At 44.9% G+C, this 23,268-nt stretch overlaps 1 protein-coding gene across 1 annotated transcript in view; it reads right to left on the reverse strand.

Moving 5' to 3' along the window:
• SLC23A1 (solute carrier family 23 member 1) overlaps nucleotides 1-23,268 on the reverse strand; it is a 408,950-nt gene that overhangs the window by 258,191 nt on the left and 127,491 nt on the right. The window contains exons 6-7 of the mRNA XM_040344710.1: nucleotides 22,055-22,122; nucleotides 6,161-6,342 (exon numbers count right to left, since the gene is read on the reverse strand). Of these exons, the coding sequence (XP_040200644.1) occupies nucleotides 6,161-6,342; nucleotides 22,055-22,122 (250 nt within the window). The remainder of the gene's footprint in view (nucleotides 1-6,160; nucleotides 6,343-22,054; nucleotides 22,123-23,268) is intronic.

The following is a 23,268-nucleotide window of genomic DNA, read 5'->3' on the forward strand; positions in this document are numbered from 1 at the left end:
AAAAGCCAGAGGAACTAGATCAGAGCCTCTTTTTGCTTGCACCCCATCAGCAGAGCATCTGCATTCTGTGTGTGGGTGGAATTGCAGCCTACCAAGGGACACACAGCCTGCAACTCCAGCCCAGAGGAACAGATTGTTAATGCAGCTCCAGCCCAGAGGAACAGATTGTTCATGCAGATCCAGCCCAGAGGAACAGACTGTCCATGCTAAAGAAGGACACCCTGCAACAGCTCAAGGACTGAATGTCACTGCGACACACCTGAATCTAAGATCGATCGATCGCTCAGGGGAGGACCGCTGACTGTGTACAGGATTTGGTGAGGGGGCTTTGCCCAGGAACCTTTACTGCTTTCATAGAATGTAGAATAGAAAATTCCGCGCCAAATATAAATAAGTACTAAATTAAACTAAATAAGCTGCTCCTCAAAGAACAATACTGAATTGTGATAATGAAAATGGAAGGTAGAGGGCGCTCAACCACACAATAGTGATTGTGAAATGTGGAATACCACACAACACCGTGCAACAATTAATAATAAAATAAGTTTCCAAAAGCATATGTGAACAGTGATTGCTGAAACAATATAAATCAATATACAGCAGAAATGTCCCACACAGATGTGCATGAATACGCAGATTCCTCTGCAGTGTAAGCAAAAAACACTGAAGTTCACTATGTTAAACACCAAAAAAATTTAAAAATAGAGTCCCAATAGCATGCATAGAAAGCCAAACGAATCTTGACAATTGCTGTGATCTTCCTAGTGGAGAAAAGTAGAAAATGCCACCACCATACTTTTAAAATTTCACTTGTTTCCACCCAAGGTGCTTTGTATATAAAGTGCTCTTACCAGAGCCTGTTGACCACTTTACTTAAAAAGATGGTCATACGGGCTAGTGCAGGATTGTGCCTACACACACATGGATATGGACTATTGAATCTCGTTTCCAGGCGTTCCAGATAAGGATGATATGCAAAAAAAGAGAACCGGTAGACGCCGATAGCGTAATAACGTTTTAATAATAAAAACAACTAAAAACAACGGAAAGCCAAATGGCCTCTTACTTTAAAAGTGCCTACCCGGCACTGGGACTGCAGGCCTGTCACCGCCAATCTGCGGTTCAAAACTTGGTTTATCAGGATCGGATCGAATCGTCAACACGCCCCCCTGAAGACGAGTAATCGAAACGGACGTTGGAGGCAGTCCTGGTCACGAGACGCCCCCCCCGCACTGGTGAAGCTGACAGGAAGGAGTTTATGGTGGAACTACGGCGGTGGTATCCGATCCTGATAAACCAAGTTTTGAACCGCAGATTGGCGGTGACAGGCCTGCAGTCCCAGTGCCGGGTAGGCACTTTTAAAGTAAGAGGCCATTTGGCTTTCCGTTGTTTTTAGTTGTTTTTATTATTAAAACGTTATTACGCTATCGGCGTCTACCGGTTCTCTTTTTTTGCATATCATCCTTATCTGGAACGCCTGGAAACGAGATTCAATAGTCCATATCCATGTGTGTGTAGGCACAATCCTGCACTAGCCCGTATGACCATCTTTTTAAGTAAAGTGGTCAACAGGCTCTGGTAAGAGCACTTTATATACAAAGCACCTTGGGTGGAAACAAGTGAAATTTTAAAAGTATGGTGGTGGCATTTTCTACTTTTCTCCACTAGGAAGATCACAGCAATTGTCAAGATTCGTTTGGCTTTCTATGCATGCTATTGGGACTCTATTTTTAATTTTTTTTGGTGTTTAACATAGTGAACTTCAGTGTTTTTTGCTTACACTGCAGAGGAATCTGCGTATTCATGCACATCTGTGTGGGACATTTCTGCTGTATATTGATTTATATTGTTTCAGCAATCACTGTTCACATATGCTTTTGGAAACTTATTTTATTATTAATTGTTGCACGGTGTTGTGTGGTATTCCACATTTCACAATCACTATTGTGTGGTTGAGCGCCCTCTACCTTCCATTTTCATGCTTTCATAGAATACCACATCCAAATATTGTCCACAGATCTCCTACATTGCCGGTGAAGATAATAAAACGCAAAGTTTTGCCTTTAGGACATTACCACGGTTGCTCTCAAAGGGGACACACACACCAAAAGATATTGGGGAGTCTATTTAATCTGTACATATTGTTACCTATTGCTTTTGTCGTTTGCATAGTGCTCCTGACTGTTTTCTTTAAACTGTTTCAACCAAGTCCAGGGTACTTACACAGGTCTTGGCTGACTAATGTTAACCTGAATTTTACTTTTTTTCAAGTAAACTACAAGAAGAACTGTGTTGTGTATTCCTGCTGAGTTATTCCATCATCAATCATCAATTGCTGTGTGTTCCAGAGGGGCTTGGACAGTTCATTGGGGTTGAAAGGCAGAGTAACGGACTGAACAAACAAAAGCAGCTCCCTCTGGGGTTTTCTACACGAACAAACAGGAAAAGCAGTTAACCATTCTTAAGCTATGAAGGATCTTGGAGTAGTTTTTCATACCCAAATGTGTCAAGAGGTTTTCCAAAACCGCAAAGGAAAATCTGCATATGAGGAGTCATGGAGAGAGCATTTATGTCAGCGAGGGATTGCATTTTCCCCATTGGGACATTTTACAGGAGCCATTCCAGTGCTGCCTGGGGCCAGGTGGCACATTGAGTGGGGGGGGGGGGGCTTTTCAATTTGCCTTCATCTATCAATAGAATGGGCTGCCTATGGATCAAAAAGTCAGTGGCTCGGATTCAGATACCTTTGCCTATCTTTAGGCGGGCGTAGCGTATCTCAGATACACTACGCCGCCGTAAGTTTGAGCAGCAAGTTGTGTATTCACATACAACTTGCGCTTAAACTTACGGTGGCGCAGTGTAACTGGACCGGCGTAAGCCCGCCTAATTCAAAATAGGCTGGTTTGGGGCGTGTACTATGTAAAATAGTACTGACCCCACATTTTTGACGTTTTCAACGAACGGCGCATGCACCGCCCGTGAACATATCCCATATCCCGTGGACATATCCCATGCTCCAAATGACGTCGGCAAATCGTCATGCTTTCGACGTGAACGTAAATTATGTCCAGCCGTATTCGCAAACGACTTACGCAAACGACGTAAAAAATTCAAAACTCGGCGTGGGAACGACGGCCATACTTAACATTAACTACGCCTCATATAGCAGAGGTAACTATACGCTGGAAAAAGCTGAACGCAAACGACGTAAAAATAAAGCACCGGGCGGTCGTTCGTTTCTGAATCGGCATAAATACTAATTTGCATATTCCTCGTGTAAAAATACGGGAGCGCCACCTAGCGGCCAGCCTGAAATTGCAGCCTAAGATACGACGGTGTAAGACACTTACACCTGTCGGATCTTAGGAATATCTATGCGTAACTGATTCTCTGAATCAGTCGCATAGATACGATCGAGCGCACTCAGAGATACGACGGCGTATCAGGAGATACGCCATTGTATCTCTTTCTGAATCCGGCCCTTTGTGTCTGCACAAATTAGCAAGATCTGGAGTTTTGGACACCAGTTGGGGTTGCCGCATCGTTACTTTGGATTGGAGGGATGATATGGCAACCCTAAAATCAGTGTTCCTCTTTTGTGATGTGCCTCTCAGCCCAGGAGATGGAAAAATCCTGATGTCGAATGCCAGTCTGCCTCCAGTCTGAAGAGATAAGTGCAAGGCCAGTGGAGCCTAGTGGAATGCAGATACTGTGACTGACTTAAAAGTAAGGCAATTTTTTTCTAGCAATGCAAGCCTTTCAGGATCTTTCTACAATGGGCCAGAGTGAAGTTGATTGACAACAAGACAGCAGTAGTTTACATTGCCCACCAAGGGGGCACCAAGTGTCTGTCTTTTCCTGTTACTTTTTGTAACATAAACTTTTCGCTGGATGGAGAGCCGCTTACAGGCAGTTAAAGGCAGTCTACTTACTGGGAAAACAGGATCCACTAACAGATCCGTTAGGCAAATTTATTTTCCAACAATAAGTACCTCAACTAGTATTGGCTCTATGGTACATTCCAGCGGTAGTTAACATAGAGAGTCCTCTGAACACACAGCTTCTGGTAGTAGTAATAATGTACAAAGGTGAATGATGGGAGGATTCACACTGCCATGGGTTTTGTCCATTGGTGTTTTGTCTTCCTTCAGTGTCCTTGATTATGAACATGTTTATGTCATACAGGTGCTTTCCACCTGCCAAAGAGGCCTTGGTTTTCATTGCTCCCCAGATGTCATTCAGCACCACCAGTTTCAGTTTCCGGTCAGACAAGATCTTTTATGCCAACATCGATGGTAGCACCCCAATTCAGTCAGACCCTAAATAGCCTGGCTGTGGAATCGGCTGGACTAGAGGTGCAGGGATTCTCATCTGAGGTAGTTTAGACCACAAGACCATGAACGCTACATATGAGTATATGAAGGAAGCTTGTACTGTTTGCTCAGCAAAGATTTTCTCCTGTGTCCCCAGCTCTAGACATTTTTAAAATTGGCGCTTAAAGGGGAGTTCCACCCACAATTTCACTTTTTAAATATAAATACCCCTGTAATACACAAGCTTAATGTATTCTAGTAAAGTTAGTCTGTAAACTAAGGTCCGTTTTGTTAGGTTGTTACAGCATTTAGTTTATAATCTAGAAATAGACCGTGGCCATCTTAAGTGTGGGCATCATGAAGCCAGACTGTATGACTTTCTGGATTTCAGCTTTGCATATCTCGCATATGCTCAGTGCACAAGCAATGAAATAGGTTTCAGTCAGGTTTGCAAGGACTACTGGGAAACATGATGCCTATCCCAGAAACCCTTGCAAATTGCCTAGGCAAATAAGGAGGAGGAAGTAATGAAGGACTACAAAATAAAAGGTATTTACAAGCAACAAATAAAATAAAAATTGTCCATTCTAAACACTATGAGATTAGAGCATGCAGCACAGACAAACATAAAAAAATGGGTGGAACTCCACTTTAAGGTTGGTCTGGCATACAACTCCATTGAACAAATGCTTCTTGCAGGCCGTAGTCCATATACAACCACAAAGGAAAGTTTTTGTTTACTTCATGAAACGTAGGCTTGGTTTTTTGCTCCAATAGCTTAATTTCCATTTTGGTCCCTAGTGGTAAAACTAGTTCCTCAGACAGCAGTTGCCTTCGACAGGAGGATGTAGGAGGTTGCAGCACTTTCCTGCAAATATCCCCTTTGTGTCTTTTGTAGTGATACTACATCCAGCTCCAAGTAGTATCCAGTTTCCAGGAAAACCTGGGGGCAGTCCCTTCAAGCATTCACATGGCGTTACTGAGGATACAGCAGAAAGACTTCAGGTACCTTACACAAGTTGCTAAACAATGTACATGCAAAGATCAGAGACCTGAGGAAAGTGGACAATATTTTTCACAAGCTAGGCGTGCAGTCAGCAAGTTCTGCAAAGTTTAGGATGAGACATATAAATAATTTTTGTCTTTGGCAGCTTTTTTGCAATTGTCAATGTTTCTTTTGATGTGTTCTCTCCCACCCATTTATTCAGCTAGTTAAATCCCATTGTGTGCTGATGTGAGGTATGGCCAGGAATATGGAAAATTGTTATCAAATACTTACCGTAATTTTCCTTTCCTGGTCTATCCTCACGTCAGCACATGACTCCCTCCCAAGTGGCCCGTTGCAGGTTAAATTATTGAACATGTCGGTGGGGGTGGGGCTGCCTTTTAATCTAGTTACAGGTGGTCAGGCGGGGCTCCGGAGGAGGCGTTAACCCATTGTGTGCTGACGTGAGAATAGGCCAGGAAAGGAAAATTACAGTAAGTATTTGATAACAATTTTCCATAATGGTGCTCTGTGACAGCATCCAGGGCATCAACAATCCCAAACCATTTATTTTTCATTGAAGAACAGTGTCATCCTAAGCTACAAGAAAACTCACAGTAAGAGATTTTATTATAGAATGAAATCGACTGTATTATGTCATAAGAAAGATAAAACAGAAGTTCTCAAATTCCAGGACCAGACCCTCTAGTGATTTGGAGGTTAAATTGTTCTTCCATTTACCCTTCAACTCCAGTTTATGAACAGATCATAAATTTATCTTGGCCCAGAACAGCCCCAAAACATAGTATTTAAATGACATAATGAAAAAACACATGAAACATATATTTGATTCCACACTTACAGAATTGTTATGCCCCAGTGAGTCCCAGCTCTTTGTCCTGCAGCTTCAAACACCGAAAGTCCAATCAGGGAGATTGTTGGAGCAACAGTGAGAGGTCCAATATAGTTGAGCAGTGCCCCAGGTAAACCAACAATGCCAATAAGGATTTCAAACAAACTTGACACTATAATTGCCCCCTGTATCTGTAAATTAAAAGAACGGAATATTATACAGATTACACCAGATGTTCACTGATGTAGCATTCAATATAAATTTGCACTCATACCTTTCCATGATATACTGTCATTTATCCTGCTCTAGCCCCCTGTGTGGTGTTCAGAGTAAAGGAGATTATCATGCATAGTGTGTGTGACAGACTCACCCGGGACAGAGGCTTTTGGAGGGGACTGAATACTAGTCTCTTGCCTTGCGATCATGGGCCCTGGCATTTGGGGAAACGGTGCTCTTTGTGAGCTGTATGCCTAGGGACCCTGTATATGCCATAATAGAGTGACTGATTCATACTGTTGGGACATACGGTGTAAGGAGATGCTAATGCCACCACCTCCAGCCATCTGTCTGTTCTCTGTGCTAATTTACCCTGCTATTGTGTGAAGATGCCTGTGTTTACACTTATGATAATGTGTATTGTATAGCAGGTGAGCGAGGAGACGTGACGTCTACCATGAAAGGTCATATCTCTGAGTCACCTAGTCTAGGTAAATGATTAGTTAATTAGCTCATGTTAATTTATGTTCTCGTTACCTCCTCTTTAACTGTATATAAGATTGTATTCTTGGTTCTTTTAAACACTCCATGTCCAGCAGACAAACAAGTATTGTCTCGTTGTGTGCTTGTGAGCAGCTGGAATATCTGATATCTATATCCAGACTGATAGGAAGGGGTATATGATGGAAGCACTCAAGCGGAGTGTGGGACGTTCTGTTACAATGTGCAATACACTTTTTAATGTGTTTACTTTAAAGTGATATAAAACCCTTAATTTGTGTGTCCCTTTCTGTTGCAGGTGTCACCACTTACATTTCATGCTGCTTGTCCAACTGTAAAAGCTTATTGTTCAAGTTTATTCCACTCCCATTATTGCTGCCCCACCTTCCTGTTTATGGGTCCTATCCTGTTTGCATGGTCCTGTTAATGCACACATCGGGGAGAGGATTGAGGCCTGGTTCACACTGGTGCAATTTTAGATGTGACTTGGGTTGCACAGAATCACATGACAAAGGAAATCACATTAATTTCAATGGTGCCTGTTCACATCAAAGCAATATAGCTGCGATGCAACATTGGGGGTGTCCTGTTCTACTTTGGTGTGAAGCAATGAGATTTTGTGCCCCATAGACTTCAATGAAAATGCATCAAAACACATCTACATATTGTTTTGATGAGATTGCAGTGCCCCCCCCCCCCCCACAACTATTCTCTTCCTCCTCCAGACATTGCAGTAATAAGAACATGGTGTCAAAAACACATACAAAATGTATCAAATTGTACTGCAGTTAAACTACATAAGCAAACTAGAAAAGCTACAATTTCTGGGGAAATTGTGTGAAGTGTTCTTGCCTCCACCAGTAGTCTACAACTGGAGTGGGCGGAGTAACTGGGTGGAGTGGCTTGAGTAAGGCCCCATTCACAAATAGCGGCGCTATACCGCCGGGATTTTTCTCTCCCGCCAGTGCATCGCCTCAGTGTGAAAGCCCTCAGGCTTTCACATTGAATAGGCAGTGAAGGAGTTTTTCAGGCGGTATAGCAGTGCTATTTTTAGTGTGAAAGGGGTCTAACTGTTAAGAAAAAGTTGAAGTGAGAATAGTTGGAAAAGTAGGAATGGTTTGGCATCTGTAGGTGAAAGTATGAAGGAGCTGAAACTTTTGGGAGCGGAAGAAGATTTTAAGGATTTGAACCATGCTTTCATTGACTTCAATGTTAAAAAAAGTTTTAAAAAGCTTAATATTTTAAAAAGTATAAATAGTAGAAGAAAAAAATTCCCTTCATCTTCCTTTATTGGGCAAATATGTTCTGGCCTCACTTTCTTGCTGTTTATATATATATATATATGCCTTTCGTGGTCTATTTCAGCTGCCCTGCCGTTCTTATGCCGCATACACACGATGGGACTTTCCGACTTCAAAACCGTGGATTTTTTTCTGACAGATGTTCGCTCAAACTTGTCTTGCATACACACGGTCACACAAATGTTGTCGGCAAGAAAGCGGTAACGTACAACACTACGACGACGAGCCGGGAAAAATAAATTTTGATGATTCCGAGCATGCGTAGGATTTTTGTGCATTGAATTGCCTAAACACAATCGGAATTTCTGACAAGAACTTTTGTTGTCGGAAAAATTTGAGAACCAGCTCAGTCTGACACCCCGCAACACCGATCTAGGTAAATAGTCTCTGACGGAGACTCTTTACCACATGATCAGCCGTGTCCAATCACGGCTGATCACGATGTAAACAAGAAGAGCCGGTTATTGGCTTTTCCTCACTCGCGTCTGTCAGATGCGAGTAGAGGAGAGCCGATCGGCTGCTCCCCTGACAGGGGGTGTTGTGCTGATCGATTATCAGCACAGCCCCCCCCCAAGGATGCCCACACTAGACCACCAGGGATGCCACTAGACCACCAGGGATGCCACCAAACCACGACAGATGCCCACCACCAGGTATGCCACCCTAGACCACCAGGGATGCCAATCAGTGCCCGCAATGGATGCCAATCAGTGCCCACAATGGATGCCAATCAGTGCCCACAATAGGCATCACTGATTGGCAGGCATTGTTTGGCACTGATTGGCATCCATAAGTACAATACAGTACATCCGTGCCACCTATCAATGCCCATCCATACCCATCCGTGCCACCTATCAGTGCCTATCCATGCTGCCTATCTGTGCCCATCCGTGTTGCCTATCTGTGCCCATCCGTGCCGCCTATCTGTGCCCATCTGCGCCGCCTATCTGTGCCCCATCAGTGCCGCCTATCAGTGCCCATCAATTCCACCTCATCAGTGCCACCTCATCGGTGCCCATCAGTGCCGCCTTATCAGTGCCCGTCAGTGAAGCCCCATCAGTGAAGGAGAAAACGCACTTATTTACAAAGTTTTGGAACGGAAACAAAAAAAAAGCATTTGTTTTTCAAGCTGAAAATTGGTCTGGGCAGGAAGGTGTATACGTGCCCTGTATGGAAGTGGTTAAAGACCTTTTCTTTCACTTTTATATGCATTTTTATGTTAGAGTTTATCCATCCATGATTTATTTTAGCCCTTTTAAACTTCTTTTCCATTGGAATGCACTGGCCTTTATGTCATTATTTCAGTATGCTCTTAAAGCACTCCCATTTTCTGTGTTATTTGTTCCTATGGTTTTATTCCATTTAATATCGTCTAGCAAGGAGCACAATTTAAGGGAAGTTGGCTCTTTTGAAATTCAGTGTCCTTGTATTACCCTTGTGTAGGGATGAGCCGAACATACCCGGGCTCGGTTCGCACCAGAACGTTCGAACAGACCGCGGGTTCGCACGAACATTTAGAACCCCATTGAAGTCTATGGGACTCGAACGTTCGAATTCAAAAACGCTCATTTTAAAGACCAATATTCAATTCAATGTTGGAAAACGTCTTTCAGAACCCGGGTCTTGCCCCAGGGAACATGTATCAATGGAATTTTTTTTTTTTTTTAAACGGCCATTTTTCCGGAGCAGCGATTTTAATGATGCTTAAAGTGAAAAAAAAAATGAAAAATTCCTTTAAATATCACACCTGCTGTGTGTCCGTAGTAGTGGCACGTGTTTAGAAATGTCCCTGCACAACATGAAATTATTATAAGAACAAAGTAATTTAATACTGCTTGCGCACGTGCTGTGTGGCAACAATATCTCGATTATTTTAGGGGTGGTGGGGGGCCATTATTTTTTTGTGAAAGCAAAATTGTAGAAAAAAGGGCACCCCTCAAACATACTGTAATTGGAGCGCAACAAAGAGCCACGTGCAAAGTATTGCATCAAAAATTGTTATTAGGCACAGGGGCACAAAAATTTGTCCGTAGGCACAACACAACACTGCAACCCCTCCCAATATCTGTAATTGGAGCGCAACAAGGAGCCACGTGCAAAGTATTGCATCAAAATTTTTTATTAGGCGTCCCTGTTACACAGGGGCACAAAAATTGTGCCTTAGGCCACGTGCAAAGTATTGCATCAAAAATTGTTATTAGATGCCCCTGTTACACAGGGGCACACAAATGTGTCTGTAGGCACAACACAACACTGCAACCCCTCCCAATAACTGTAATTGGTGCGCAACAAGGAACCACGTGCAAAGTATTGCATCAAAAATTGTTATTAGACGCATCTGTTACACAGGGGCACAAAAATTTGTCCGTAGGCACAACACGACACTGCAACCCCTCCCAATATCTGTAATTGGAGCGCAACAAGGAGCCACGTGCAAAGTATTGCATCAAAAATTGTTATTAGACGCCCGTGTTACACAGGGGCACACAAATTGTGCCTTAGGCCACATGCAAAGTTTTGCATCAAAAATTGTTATTAGACGCCCCTGTTACACAGGGGCACAAAAAATTGTCCGTAGGCACAACACCGCAACCCCTCCCAATATCTGTAATTGGAGCGCAACAAGGAGCCACGTGCAAAGTATTGCATCAAAAATTGTTATTAGGCGCCCCTGTTGCACAGGGGCACAAAAATTTGTCCGTAGGCACAACACAACACTGCAACCCCTTCCAATATCTGTAATTGGAGTGCAACAAGGAGCCACGTGCAAAGTATTGCATCAAAAATTGTTATTAGACGCCCCTGTTACACAGGGGCACAAAAATTAGGCCTTAGGCCACGTGCAAAGTATTGCATCAAAAATTGTTATTAGACGCCCCTGTTAAACAGGGGCAGAAAAATTAGGCCTTAGGCACTGGTGGCGGAGCACAGAAAAACAAAATTTCTTACTAGCTATCAGCAAGAAAAGTGAGGAGGAGAAGGATATTCCATCAGCAGCATAACAAGACAGTCACTCAGCATCAGCAGTCTCAAAGGGATCTGACATTTCAACAAAAAATTATTATTCAGTAACATCAGCATCAGGTGCTTGGTAGCTGGTGTTGATCCAAGCCTGATTCATTTTGATGAAGGTCAGTCGATCAACAGAGTCGGTGGAGAGGCGCACCCTGTGATCGGTCACAAAGCCTCCAGCAGCACTGAATGTGCGTTCTGAAAGAACACTGGATGCAGGGCAAGCCAGTATCTCAATTGCGTACTGTGCAAGCTCTGGCCAGTGATCCATCCTCAAGACCCAGTAAGCCAGAGGATTTTCCGCGGGGAAGGTGTCCAAGTCGGATCTTGCCGCTAGGTATTCCCGGACCATGTAAACCAGACGCTGGTGATGGTTGCTGGAACCAGTCAGACCTTGGGGCTGCGGATTAAAAAATTGTCTGAACGCATCGGTCAGACGGCCACCTTCTCCACCACTCCTTCTCTGACTCACCGAAGCCTCAGCAAGACGTTGTCCAGGGCCAGGTTTTGGTAATCCCCCCGGTTCTGAGAACGCATTGCACAGACCCTTCTGCAAGGCCTTCCGCAGAAGTTTCATCTTCTGCTCCCTCTGCGATGGCAACATAAGGTCCGCTACCTTACTCTTGTAACATGGATCAAGGAGAGTTGCCAGCCAGTAATGATCCCTCTCCTTGATAGCACGTACACGAGGATCCTTACGCAGGCTTTGCAGGATCAGGGAGGCCATGCAGCGTAGGTTTGCAGAGGCATTCGGGGCAGAGTCCTCTGGGTCACTGAGGACGACAGGATCCGCAGCCACCTCATCCCAGCCACGTAAAAGTCCACGTGTTCCTTGGGACTGTAAATGATCCCTTGAAGACTGCTGCTGGTGATGCTGAGTGCTAGGCTCCACCTCCATGCTGCTGATACAATCATCCTCCTCTTCCTGTGTTCTAGGTGGGCAAGCAGGAACAGTGTCTGGATAAAGGGGGCCTTGAGAGGTAAGGAAGTCCTCCTCTTCCTCCCTCTGTTCTGCCTCAAGGGCCCTGTCCATTATTCCACGTAGGGTGTGCTCCAACATGTGAATAAGCTGGACAGTCTCACTGATGCATGCACTGTCACTGCTCACCATCCTCGTGGCCTCCTCAAATGGTGACAGGACAGTGCATGCATCCCTGATCAAGGCCCACTGGCGTGGTGAAAAAACCCAAGCTCCCCTGAGCCAGTTCTGCTGCCATATTGGCACAGGTACTCATTGATGGCCCTCTGCTGCGTGTGCAGCCGCTGCAGCATGGCCAATGTAGAGTTCCATCTGGTGGGCATGTCACAGATTAGGCGGTTCTTGGGCAGGTTGTATTCCCTCTGGAGGTCTGTCAGCCGAGCAGTGGCATTATATGACCTCAGGAAATGCACACAGACTTTCCTGGCCTGCTTCAGGACATCCTGTAAGGCCGAGTACCTGCCCAAGAACCGCTGCACCACCAAATTGAGAACATGCGCAAAACAGGGCACATGGGTGAGTTTTCCCTGTCGCAGGGCAGAGAGGAGGTTGGTGCCATTATCGCTGACCACCATTCCAGGCTTTAGCTGGCGTGGCGTCTACCACCTCTGAGCCTGCCCCTGCAGAGCTGAAAGAACCTCTTCCCCAGTGTGGCTCCTGTCTCCCAAGCACACCAGCTCTAGCACCGCATGGCATCTCTTGGCCTGCATTCCTGCGTAGCCCCTCGTACGCCTACAGAGCATGGCTGGTTCTGAGGAAACATCTCCACAGGAAGAGGCCACAGAGGAAGAAGAAGAGGAGGGGGTGGAGGAGAGAGGTGTGTCACAAGCAGTAGTAGTGTTTTGGAGGCGTGGTGGCGGAACAACCTCCAAAACTACTGTACCTTGCCCTTTGTCCTTCCTAGCTGCCAGCAGAGTTACCCAATGGGCCGTAAAAGACAGGTAACGTGCCTGTCCATGCCTGCTGGACCATGAGTCAGCGGTAAGATGCACCTTACCACTGACCGCCCTGTCCAGCGAAGCATGGACATTGCCTTCCACATGCCGGTAGAGAGCCGTAATCGCCTTCCGTGAGAAAAAGTGGCGTTTGGGTACTTGCCACTGAGGTACTGCACATTCCACAAACTCACGGAAGGGGGCAGAATCTACCAACTGAAAAGGTAACAGTTGAAGTGCTAGCAATTTTGCTAAGCTAGCATTCAACCGCTGGGCATGAGGATGGCTGGGAGTGTACTTCTTTCGGCGCTGCAGCAGCTGGGGCAGGGAAATTTGTCTGGTACTATCAGTGGATTGCCCGCATGTACTACCACTACTAGGTTGTGACACACCTATTTCTACAACTTCAGTGCAGGCTTCAGAGAGGACTGGGGGTCTAGTGGGGTTGGAGGTCACAGAAGGGCAAGGGGAGGTCCGCTTTGGTCTTTGGTGTGGGTCTTTCTGGTATGCTTGCCAACGAGCTGCATGGCAGCTCGACATATGTCTGGACAAGCATGTGGTGCCCAAGCGGGTGATGTTTTGGCCACGCGAGATATGCTTGAGACATATGTTGCAAACAGCAAAGGTACGGTCTGATGGACATGTTTCAAAAAAGGCCCACACCAAAGAACTTTTGCTGTACCATTGAGACACAGCAGTGCCACGTAATGCAGTTGGTGTGCTGCCCTTAAGCTGACCCCTGAAGGGCATCCTGCCTCTTTGGAGATGTGCCTGTGCCATCCCCTCCCTCCTCATCATCACTGTCGACAACCTGGCAGTATGCTCCAGCTGGGGGAACACCACTCCCAGATTGTTGTCCCTCTCGGCTACCCCCTCTCCCTGGGCTCACATCAATGCCTTCCTCTATCTGTGTTCCGTCATCGGAGTCTTTTTCGGGGGACTCCTCAGGAGGACACGGTGGGACTAGGGAAGGATTGTGTGATGCCATTGTGCAGAGGGAAGAGGACGCCTTGGCAGCTGCTTTGCTAGACAAACTATGATCAGTCTGTGTGAGAGAGGATGAGGAGGATGAGGACGGCTTGGTCATCCACTCCACTAATTTCTCTGCATGTTGAGGCTCAACACGGCCAGCTCCCGAAAAGAAGGACGAGCGGCCACGGCCACGTGCTGAAGAGGATGCACCACATCCACCACCAGCGTTACCTCTAGATGCAGAGCCTGCTTGCCCTCGTGACTCTCTGCCTCTCTTTGTCCTTCCAGCCATATTTATGCGTTCAGGTGCTATGTAACAAAATAGACGCAGTCACACCAACTGCGTTCAGGTGTTAGTAAACTGCACACACGCAGTAAGAGCGACTGCGTTCAGGTGCTATGTAACAAAACAGATGCAGTCACACCAACTGCGTTCAGGTGTTAGTAAACTGCACACACGCAGTAAGAGCGACTGCGTTCAGGTGCTATGTAACAAAACAGACGCAGTCACACCAACTGCGTTCAGGTGTTAGTAAACTGCACACACGCAGTAAGAGCGACTGCGTTCAGGTGCTATGTAACAGCACACACGCAGTGACACCAACTGCGTTTAGTTGCTATTAAACAGCACACACGCAGTAAGAGCGACTGCGTTTCTGTGCAATTCAATAGCCCACTTGCATTAACAGTGACTGCGTTTCTGTGCAAATAAATTGCACACATGCAGTAACAGGTAATGCGTGTATGTGCAATTAACTAGCACACGTTGAATAACACGGAGTACTACGTTTAAGCTAATCCCTAATGCAGGCAATACAACACGTTAGAGCACTGCATGAAGAACAATCTCCTGCCTGACAGATACTAATAGCAGATCTAGCTGAGCTATACAGTTTATAAATATATTGACAACTCCTAGGGATGTGAATATATTCTCTACAAACTGTAGATTTAACTATACTGACTAGCCTTCCTGCTCTATCTATCTATCTGGTAGAAAAGACACTGGGCCAGATCCACAAAGAGCTGGCGTAACGTAAATTTTTCCATTTAAGTTACACTGCCTTAAAATTTCTACCTAAGTGCCCGATCCACAAAGCACTTACCTAGAAATTTTCGTCTGTGTAACTTAAATTCCGCCGGCGCGAGGCGTTCCTCTTCAAATGGGGCGATTCCCATTTAAATTAGGCGCGCTCCCGTGCCGGCCGTACTGCGCATGCTTGTGACGTCATTTTCCCAACGTGCATAGCGCGAAATTACGTTACGCCAAGCTTTGTGGATCGCGTCGGGTCAATAAAGTTGCGTCTGGAAAAAAAAAATTCAAAACAAAAAAAAAATCGCGTCGCTGGACAGAAGGGTCTGTTTTTACATGGTGTAAACAGTTTACACTTTGTATAAGCAGCCCTAATTTTGCGTTTGCAAACTAAAACTTACGGAGAAAAAACGAAGCGTAAAAGCTTTGTGGATCTCCGTAAGTGCTAATTTGCATACCCGAGGCGGCATTTCGACACAAAATGCCCCCAGCGGCGGATGCGGTACTGCATCCTAGGATCCGCCAGTGTAAGTCCCTTACACATGTTGGATCTTCTGCCTAACTATGGGAAACTGATTCTGTGTATCAGTTCCATAGTTAGAAACAGGGATACGACGGCGTAACAGGAGTTACGCCGGCGTATCCCTTTTGAGGATCTGGCCCACTGTGTCTCTATCTATCTCTCTTTCTCTAACTGTCTGACTGCTCCTCTCTTTCACAAAGCCGGAACACACTACACGAGGCCGCCGTACAGGCTGCCTTTTATAGTGTGGGACGTGTACTAATCCCCCTGAGCCATAATTGGCCAAAGCCACCCTGGCTTTGGCCAATTATGGATCTTCGTTTTTTGTGCGCTGTGATTGGCCAAGCATGCGGGACATACAGCATGCTTGGCCAATCATCAGCGCTCAACGCCGCAGTGAATTATGGGACGTTTTGCGTCACTCGAATTTGGCGCGAACGACCCGTTTTCGAGTTCCGACGAACGATCGAACGACCGTTGTTCGAGTCGAACATACGTTCGCATCGAACGCGAAGCTCATCCCTACCCTTGTGCTTCTTATTTCTGTGATTTATACTGAATCTTATTGACCTGGGGTCGCTGCTTCCTAAGTGTAACAGCATGTAATGTAAAGTTGCTTTAATAAACGGATAATACTGTATGCAGTATACCAATATGCAGCAGGTGGCGCTGTGATATTATAGTGTATAGTTCTTATATTCTATGATATAACAGGTTGTATTGTCTATCAATGCTCAATGCACTTGTTTGTGTTCTCTTCTTGCAATACTGTGCATAATACTAAGTACATCCGTGATCAGGTCTCTTCTGTTTGCGTTCTCTTGTTGGTGCATTCACCAACTGACTCATGAAATTATCCTGCAAGACATTTAGGAAATAGCAAGCCGTAGACGAATGTGCAGTTCCCTCTGCCCAGACTATATCTGGATGATTAAAATCCCCCATTATAACACAATTTCCCAGCCTTGCCGCCATTCCAAGCTGTGATTGGAGGTCCGCCTCCCCCTCCTCCCTCAGGTTAGGGGCCTGTAGCATGTGCTTTCCCATTATTTTTCTCTCTTTGGAGCTCCACCCACAAGGATTCCCCCTCCTCCCTAGCTCCATTAGTGATCTCATCCCTCACGTTCACTTGCACATCATTCTTGATATACAGGCATACACCTCCCCCTTTCCTACCCTCCTATATTTGTATGTTTACTTCAAGAGATAGAGGATCAAAATAATGCAACAACCAAACTGAAGCAGACAAATACCCCACTAATCTGAATAGAAAAAAAGTCCAAATGGTTTCAGTCAGCATATGGAGCTCCTTTTTGCTACTTGTAAACGGCGCCTGTCACCGTATTGCGTTCCACGATGGAACACATACGGCGACCGCGCATTGACGTCATCGGCCCGCGCCGTCCTCGTTCCACGCTGGAACGCGGAAGTGCGCTGCATGATCACCGCTGTTTCCCCATGCACCTGTCTGCTGCCTATAAATGCATCCAGTCCACATTCAAACAGCGTTCTATTATTGTCGGCCGTAGCCGGACCACGCTACAGACATTCTACTGGCAAAGACCCCCTCAACTGATCGGCAGCGTCACCCGGATCCATGCAACCTCCGAGTCACCCATTATCTGCTTTCACGCTGCCAAGCATAATCTTGTTGCTGGGGACACCCTAAGAGATCTTGCAGCAGAAGTTCTTTCAGGACTGTAAACCATTGCTGCTACACTACCTTACTCATTGAAGTACTCCCATCCTCTGCAAATGGATAAGTACCATTTTTACGTTGCATTTACTACTTTAGAATTACCCGGTTCATATATTGCATTTACTAAGTACTGTATTTGAATTTGCTTCAGTACTGCTTGGGATACTTAAAGCGGAGGTTCACCCTAAAAACATGTATATACCATTCCATCCAGCATACTGCTGACATGTACAGAATGCTGTTTTTTTTTCCGCTGTACATACCGCCGTATAGCTATTCCCCCCCCCCCCCCCGGCTTCCGGGGAGTGGATCCCGCGGGAGTGGGCGTTCCTATTCAGAGACTAAGTGATTGACATGATGACAAAAGCTTCCCTCCGGCGCATAATGCGCGTCACCAGTTTCCGAAAGAAGCCGAACGTCGGTGCGCAGGCGCCGTATAGCGCCGTATAGAGCCGACTCGCAGTTCGGCTTCTTTCGGAAACTGGTGACGCGCTTAAGCGCCGGTGGAAGCTTTTGTAATCACGTCAATCACTTAGTCTCCGAATAGGAACGCCCACTCCCGTGGAATCCACTACCCGGAAGGGGGGAAAATAGCTATACGGCGGTATGTACAGCGGAAAAAAAAAACAGCATACTGTACATGTCGGCAGTGTGCTGGATGGAATGGTATATTCATGTTTTTAGGGTGAACCTCCGCTTTAATGTGCTTCCAGCTGACAGCTGTGCAATATCCTAAAGGGACATACACTCTGAAACCCTCTGAGCTATAGTTGCCTCTCTCAAGTATATGCTGATTGCATACAGTATTCTCATATGCTACGTGCTTGACATTTGTTGCTAAAAGTATATGGGCCTGTGGCCTAAAATATTGAACATGTTCGCTTAACCTTTTTAGGCTAAGGGTTGAAGGCATGTTGTAATACCATCACCCTTAGTAGCTCAATGCATTTCTATAAGTGAAAGAGATGATGTAGTGAACCCGCAAACTCCTTTTCTCTGATTGGAGTGATGCCTGGGGTCCAGTACTGAAATTTCACACAGCATAGAAACGTGCATTGAAATCTTTCCCTAACCGCCGTTGTGGTTCACTCTCGTTCACTGTAGTTTGTGACACTACTTTACAATTACTTCCACTTGTAGATCGTTAATCCAGCTAAAATCCTAAATCAATACTATTAAATGTATTGTATTTTTGCTGGATTATTAAACTACAAATGGAAGTAATTGCGAAGAAGTGACTTATGCTTTCAGCAAACAGCAACTAAAACCATATGTATGTGTTAAAAGTAAGAAAAATTGGTGGGACTTTAAATGAGACGCGTATGTGCATTTAATAATTAGGATAAATAATATATTATCAATTAAAGTAAATTCCGCGCTACGATAAGGTATATGGGCTGCTTCCCCCCTGGCAAACCTCCCTAAGGAGGAGTGTAGAAATCAAGTTATATAGTATAGGGGTGGTGGCGCTGCCTTTGGGGTGAGCACTTGGATTCCAGTGATGGGTAAATTAGTTCCCTATTCACCTTTGAGAAAGTCTATTGGACGAAACGTGTCAGATGACCCAGCAACGTCAGACGTCACATGTCACATGTCACACGTCACATCCGGTTAGGGGAAGACTAGCTGTGGAATGTAAACAAGCGGACCACACATTCCCCACAGCGGAGCGCACCTGTCCTGGTGCTGTTTTTCATCGGCAACTGCCCTAATCTTGCTTGCAAGCAAGTTTTTATTGTTTTAATTATATTTATTTTTTGACATTCATTTTTAATAAAGCACCTAAAACTTTTTGGGTACTACACTATACGGATTCTTCTTTTTATTTTCTAACACTCACACGTGGCCCCTGAGTCCTGCCGTGGATTACTACCTACCGGGGGAAGCTGACTGCTGAAAGTAAGCTGTGGAATCGAGGTACACTGGCGATTTCCCCTAATATCTCAAAGTGTTCACCTCCAATAGGGGGATTACAATCTGGTGAGTGGGGATCTCACAGGGGGAGCACAGATGTCACCGCGTTGAAGAGCACAGTCCAGGATAATCATTCACCCCATCACAAGTCACCATTAAGGAAGCATGTTTGGTGCACAGTTATATATACAGTACATAGTTGTATCATATCATCACCGCAGCAAGACTTTACATAGAACTAGTCAGACTGTTTGTCCATCTGTATAGTTCCTACCAGGCACAGTGGTTTGGAATCACCGCTATTTACTACTGTCATTTTGTATATTTATACTGATGCCCACCTGAATGTATTTGCACTTTGTATTTTTTCTTTTTATATGCATACTACTCATTGGAATAGACATATTTTAGCATCACGATAGGCATTGGCCGTAAAGGATAGCACAGGGGAAATACCAACTTATAGGCATACAATCACGAGGTATCACGTTACCACCTACAGTACACTACCAAGTGGAATACATTCAGAATCCAATTATTGGGATTCTGAGGCTCATTAATTAGGATTACCGTCTGAGAATATCAAGGGGGCTCTTTCTGCTTATGAGCCCACCCACCAGAGGTGTCCAATATTCTATATCACACATATAGCATGTCACTCACTAATCACTTGTTATAGGGAACTAATTTACCCATCACTGGAATCCAAGTGCTCACCCCAAAGGCAGCGCCACCACCCCTATACTATATTACTTGAAATAATATATTATGTATTTCTTTTTTCTGTAATAAAGTTTAATGTCGGCATGATGTGATGTGTTGGTTCCGCAAGTTTGTGCAAAGCCAAACGCACACATCTGACCAATAATGTAAATAATGATTAAATAAATTAGAGATTATTGGTAGTGGTAGCAATAATGCATCACCACTAATATTGTTTATACTCATGATACTTGTAATAACACTCATAATAATAATAATAATAATAATAACTCAAATGTCGATATGCTTTAATCAAAAAACATGTCAATTCATAGTCAGATACAGAAATTAAACATTGATAAAAAACAGGGAGTATGTGTAAAATCACATAGACATGATCAACAAAGTAAATCCATAGTAACATCCAATGTACACCATAGTATATAACATTATAATAAAAATACATTAAATTAAAAATCCATGATTGCAACAAGCTTGTCGGGGCACCCTTATTGTAGACTCTACGCGTTTCATAGCCTGAAGCTACTCATCAGGAGTATGATGCGAAGATAAAACTATGATTGAAAAAAAAAAAGAGAGAGAGGGGGAACCGTTAACATAGGATGCCCTGTAGGGCACAGCTATGAAAGAGGGGCCAAATTAATTAATCGAAAACTTACGATAAGCTTCATGGACTAAGCCCACATCCAAGATGGAGAGACTAGGGGTCCGGACAGAGTGTCTCACCCGGTGTTGTGATGGGGGTGGCCCCATGCCCCCAGATGTAATCGGGAGAGCTCTGATGTTAGGCCGGGAAAAAGCGAGAGATCTAGGGCCAATGCACCACTGCAATCCCCACATGTATGCGTCAACCATATGTACTTTAAAAAAAGGTCCCCTTGGCTAGAGTACTCTTGATTAGAGGGTGTAACAGGATGACCCGTGACACCCAGAGACTTTGTGAGGATGGGGGATACTCCTGTGTCAGCGTCACTAATAACTCTTGGGTCTGAGTCCACCCTGTGCCCTTTGGGCATAGGGTGGCTAATCATAATTCATGTATTACATGAGATGGGACATTAATAATAGTTCATATTGCAGGATCTTGAGAGATTGCAAGTTGTTGGTTAATTGTGACCCCAACCAGTCAATAGTGACTCATCTCTCTGTGAAGACTGTTAATATGTTAAATAAGGCTGGCTCTTGAAAGGCCTTTAATTGTGTGATAAGACTGTCTAAAACCTATTGATGCTCAGAGGTGTGAATAGGTGTCAAGCTGTATGCGGAGACGGAACGTCTGCCTAGGGAACTCAGTGTGTGATGGGGTTTTGTTTGTTATGCTGTTAATGAAGGAATGTGCAGTGATTAGACATTATAATTATAGGCCGGCGCCGACCTGTCTAGAATTGTTAGTAATTAGCCTTAGTGTGTGGGTGGGGAGTTGATTGTTCCTTTAATGCCTTGTACTGTATATAAGACTGAAAGAAACCATTAAAGTTGGTCATTACATTTGGAACAAGCACAGAGCTGTGTCTCGTCTTGATTCTGGGAAAATGGGATGCCTGCTGATTTGTCTGTGTCAGATGAGCTGTCGTGGATGGGATGGAAGGTCGTAAACGGTGGTGACCGTTACAGAGGGGTTTTACCACACCCTACTGCATCTCTGAATCTGATACTCTTCATTATGGCCACGGCCCCCTTTTCAGTACCATGGGGCAAATTGATCATGTTAAGTTTATATGTAAACAGAAATAATGCTGTCAAGTATTTATAAAGTTACTCTATTGTAATGATATGATAACATTTCATTGTTTTATTCATCACAACAGTACTTACAGGGCTTTTTTTTCTAAATGAAAACTAAAAAAAAACTTTTGTAAGAGAAACGTGTATGACAGAAGTGGATTGGATTATACTGTAAATGCATGTTTGATATTTCTGTGAAATCTATGAAGACCCTAAGATGAGTAGCACACTAATAAAAAGAAGGCCAAAACTAAACTTTCATTTCAGATGCTTTTTTATACAGTATAGTTACATACATACAGGGAATGTATACCACTGTAATTTTTCCATTGAATAGGTAAAAATGACTGGTGTATGTTGCATTGCTTACCTCTCTCATTCTAGGCTGCCAGATATGTGATGTGTTGAATGGCAGTGTACCATTTCCATAAATCTCCTCTGTGTATTAAACAGAAAAAATTAGATGGTTAGCTTATCACAGTATTCAACTCTACTCAGCAATTCATTTACTATAAAATACAGTATCAAATTCTTTAAGTAGTAGTAAAGTCAGTAATTTAAAAGAAATGCTGACAGGCAGGCTTACCTAGAGGCAGGGATGGACTGGCCATTGGGACTACAGGGAGTTTCCTGGTGAGCCGATGGCTCAGTGGGCCGTCTTCAGTGACAGCAGACCGCCGCCCCCCTCCGCTCCTCTGTCTCTCCCTTCCCGCAGCGCTCACCTCCTCTCCCTCCCCGCAGCGCTCACCTGGGGGGAACAGAAAAGCAGGGGGAGGACCAGAGGAGCAGGGACGACGACAGAGGAGCATGGGGGAGGGGACAGACAACTGACTTAACAGCTATGGCCTGGGAGTTTCTCACTTCTGCCTAATCTTGTCCCATGGGGGGGCAGGGCACCGAACTGATTCTTTGCCCCAGGTGAAATAATGTCTAGCTTCCCCACTGGTACTGCCTATAAGTACCAGTACCAGCTGTTCTACTCTAATAAAGTAGAACGACTAGTGGCTAGTGAAGGGGGAGAGGGGGCTTGGGTGGCCGCCGTGGGAGAGACCTGTCAAAGTGGGCCAGTCTGGATGAAGTCCAGGGCCAAATTTTTGTCCCAGTCCAGCCCTGCCTAGAGGTCTTTTCTGTCATAAATGTCCATCCTGCCCGTCAGTGGGTAATGTGATATGAGTTGCACATGCGCAGCTCTGTGTGCTGAGGTGATGGGACTCACACTTGCACAAATGACATCACCTTGGCCTGGCCAATCAAGTGACCAAAAATACAAAACCCAGAAGAAAGACCTGGGTGAAGATGGAAGCACTGAGGACCGGGGAGAGGCCTCACAGCTGGAGGTAATAATAGACTCCCTGCAGACGAGGTTCTGGCCAGCTCAGTAAAGTGCTTTAGGAAAGGCCTGGAAACTTTGGCCCAATTAGCCATTTTCCCTCCCCGGTGTTATATGACTCGTTAGTGTTACAAGGTCTCAGGTGTGAATGGGAAGCAGGTGTGTTACGTTTGGTGTTATCGCTCTCACTGTCTCATACTGGTCACTGGAAGTTCAACATGGCACCTCATGGCAAAGAACTCTCTGAGGATCTG

The sequence above is a fragment of the Rana temporaria genome, chromosome 3 (assembly GCF_905171775.1).
Source record: "Rana temporaria chromosome 3, aRanTem1.1, whole genome shotgun sequence".
Lineage (NCBI taxonomy): Eukaryota > Metazoa > Chordata > Amphibia > Anura > Ranidae > Rana > Rana temporaria.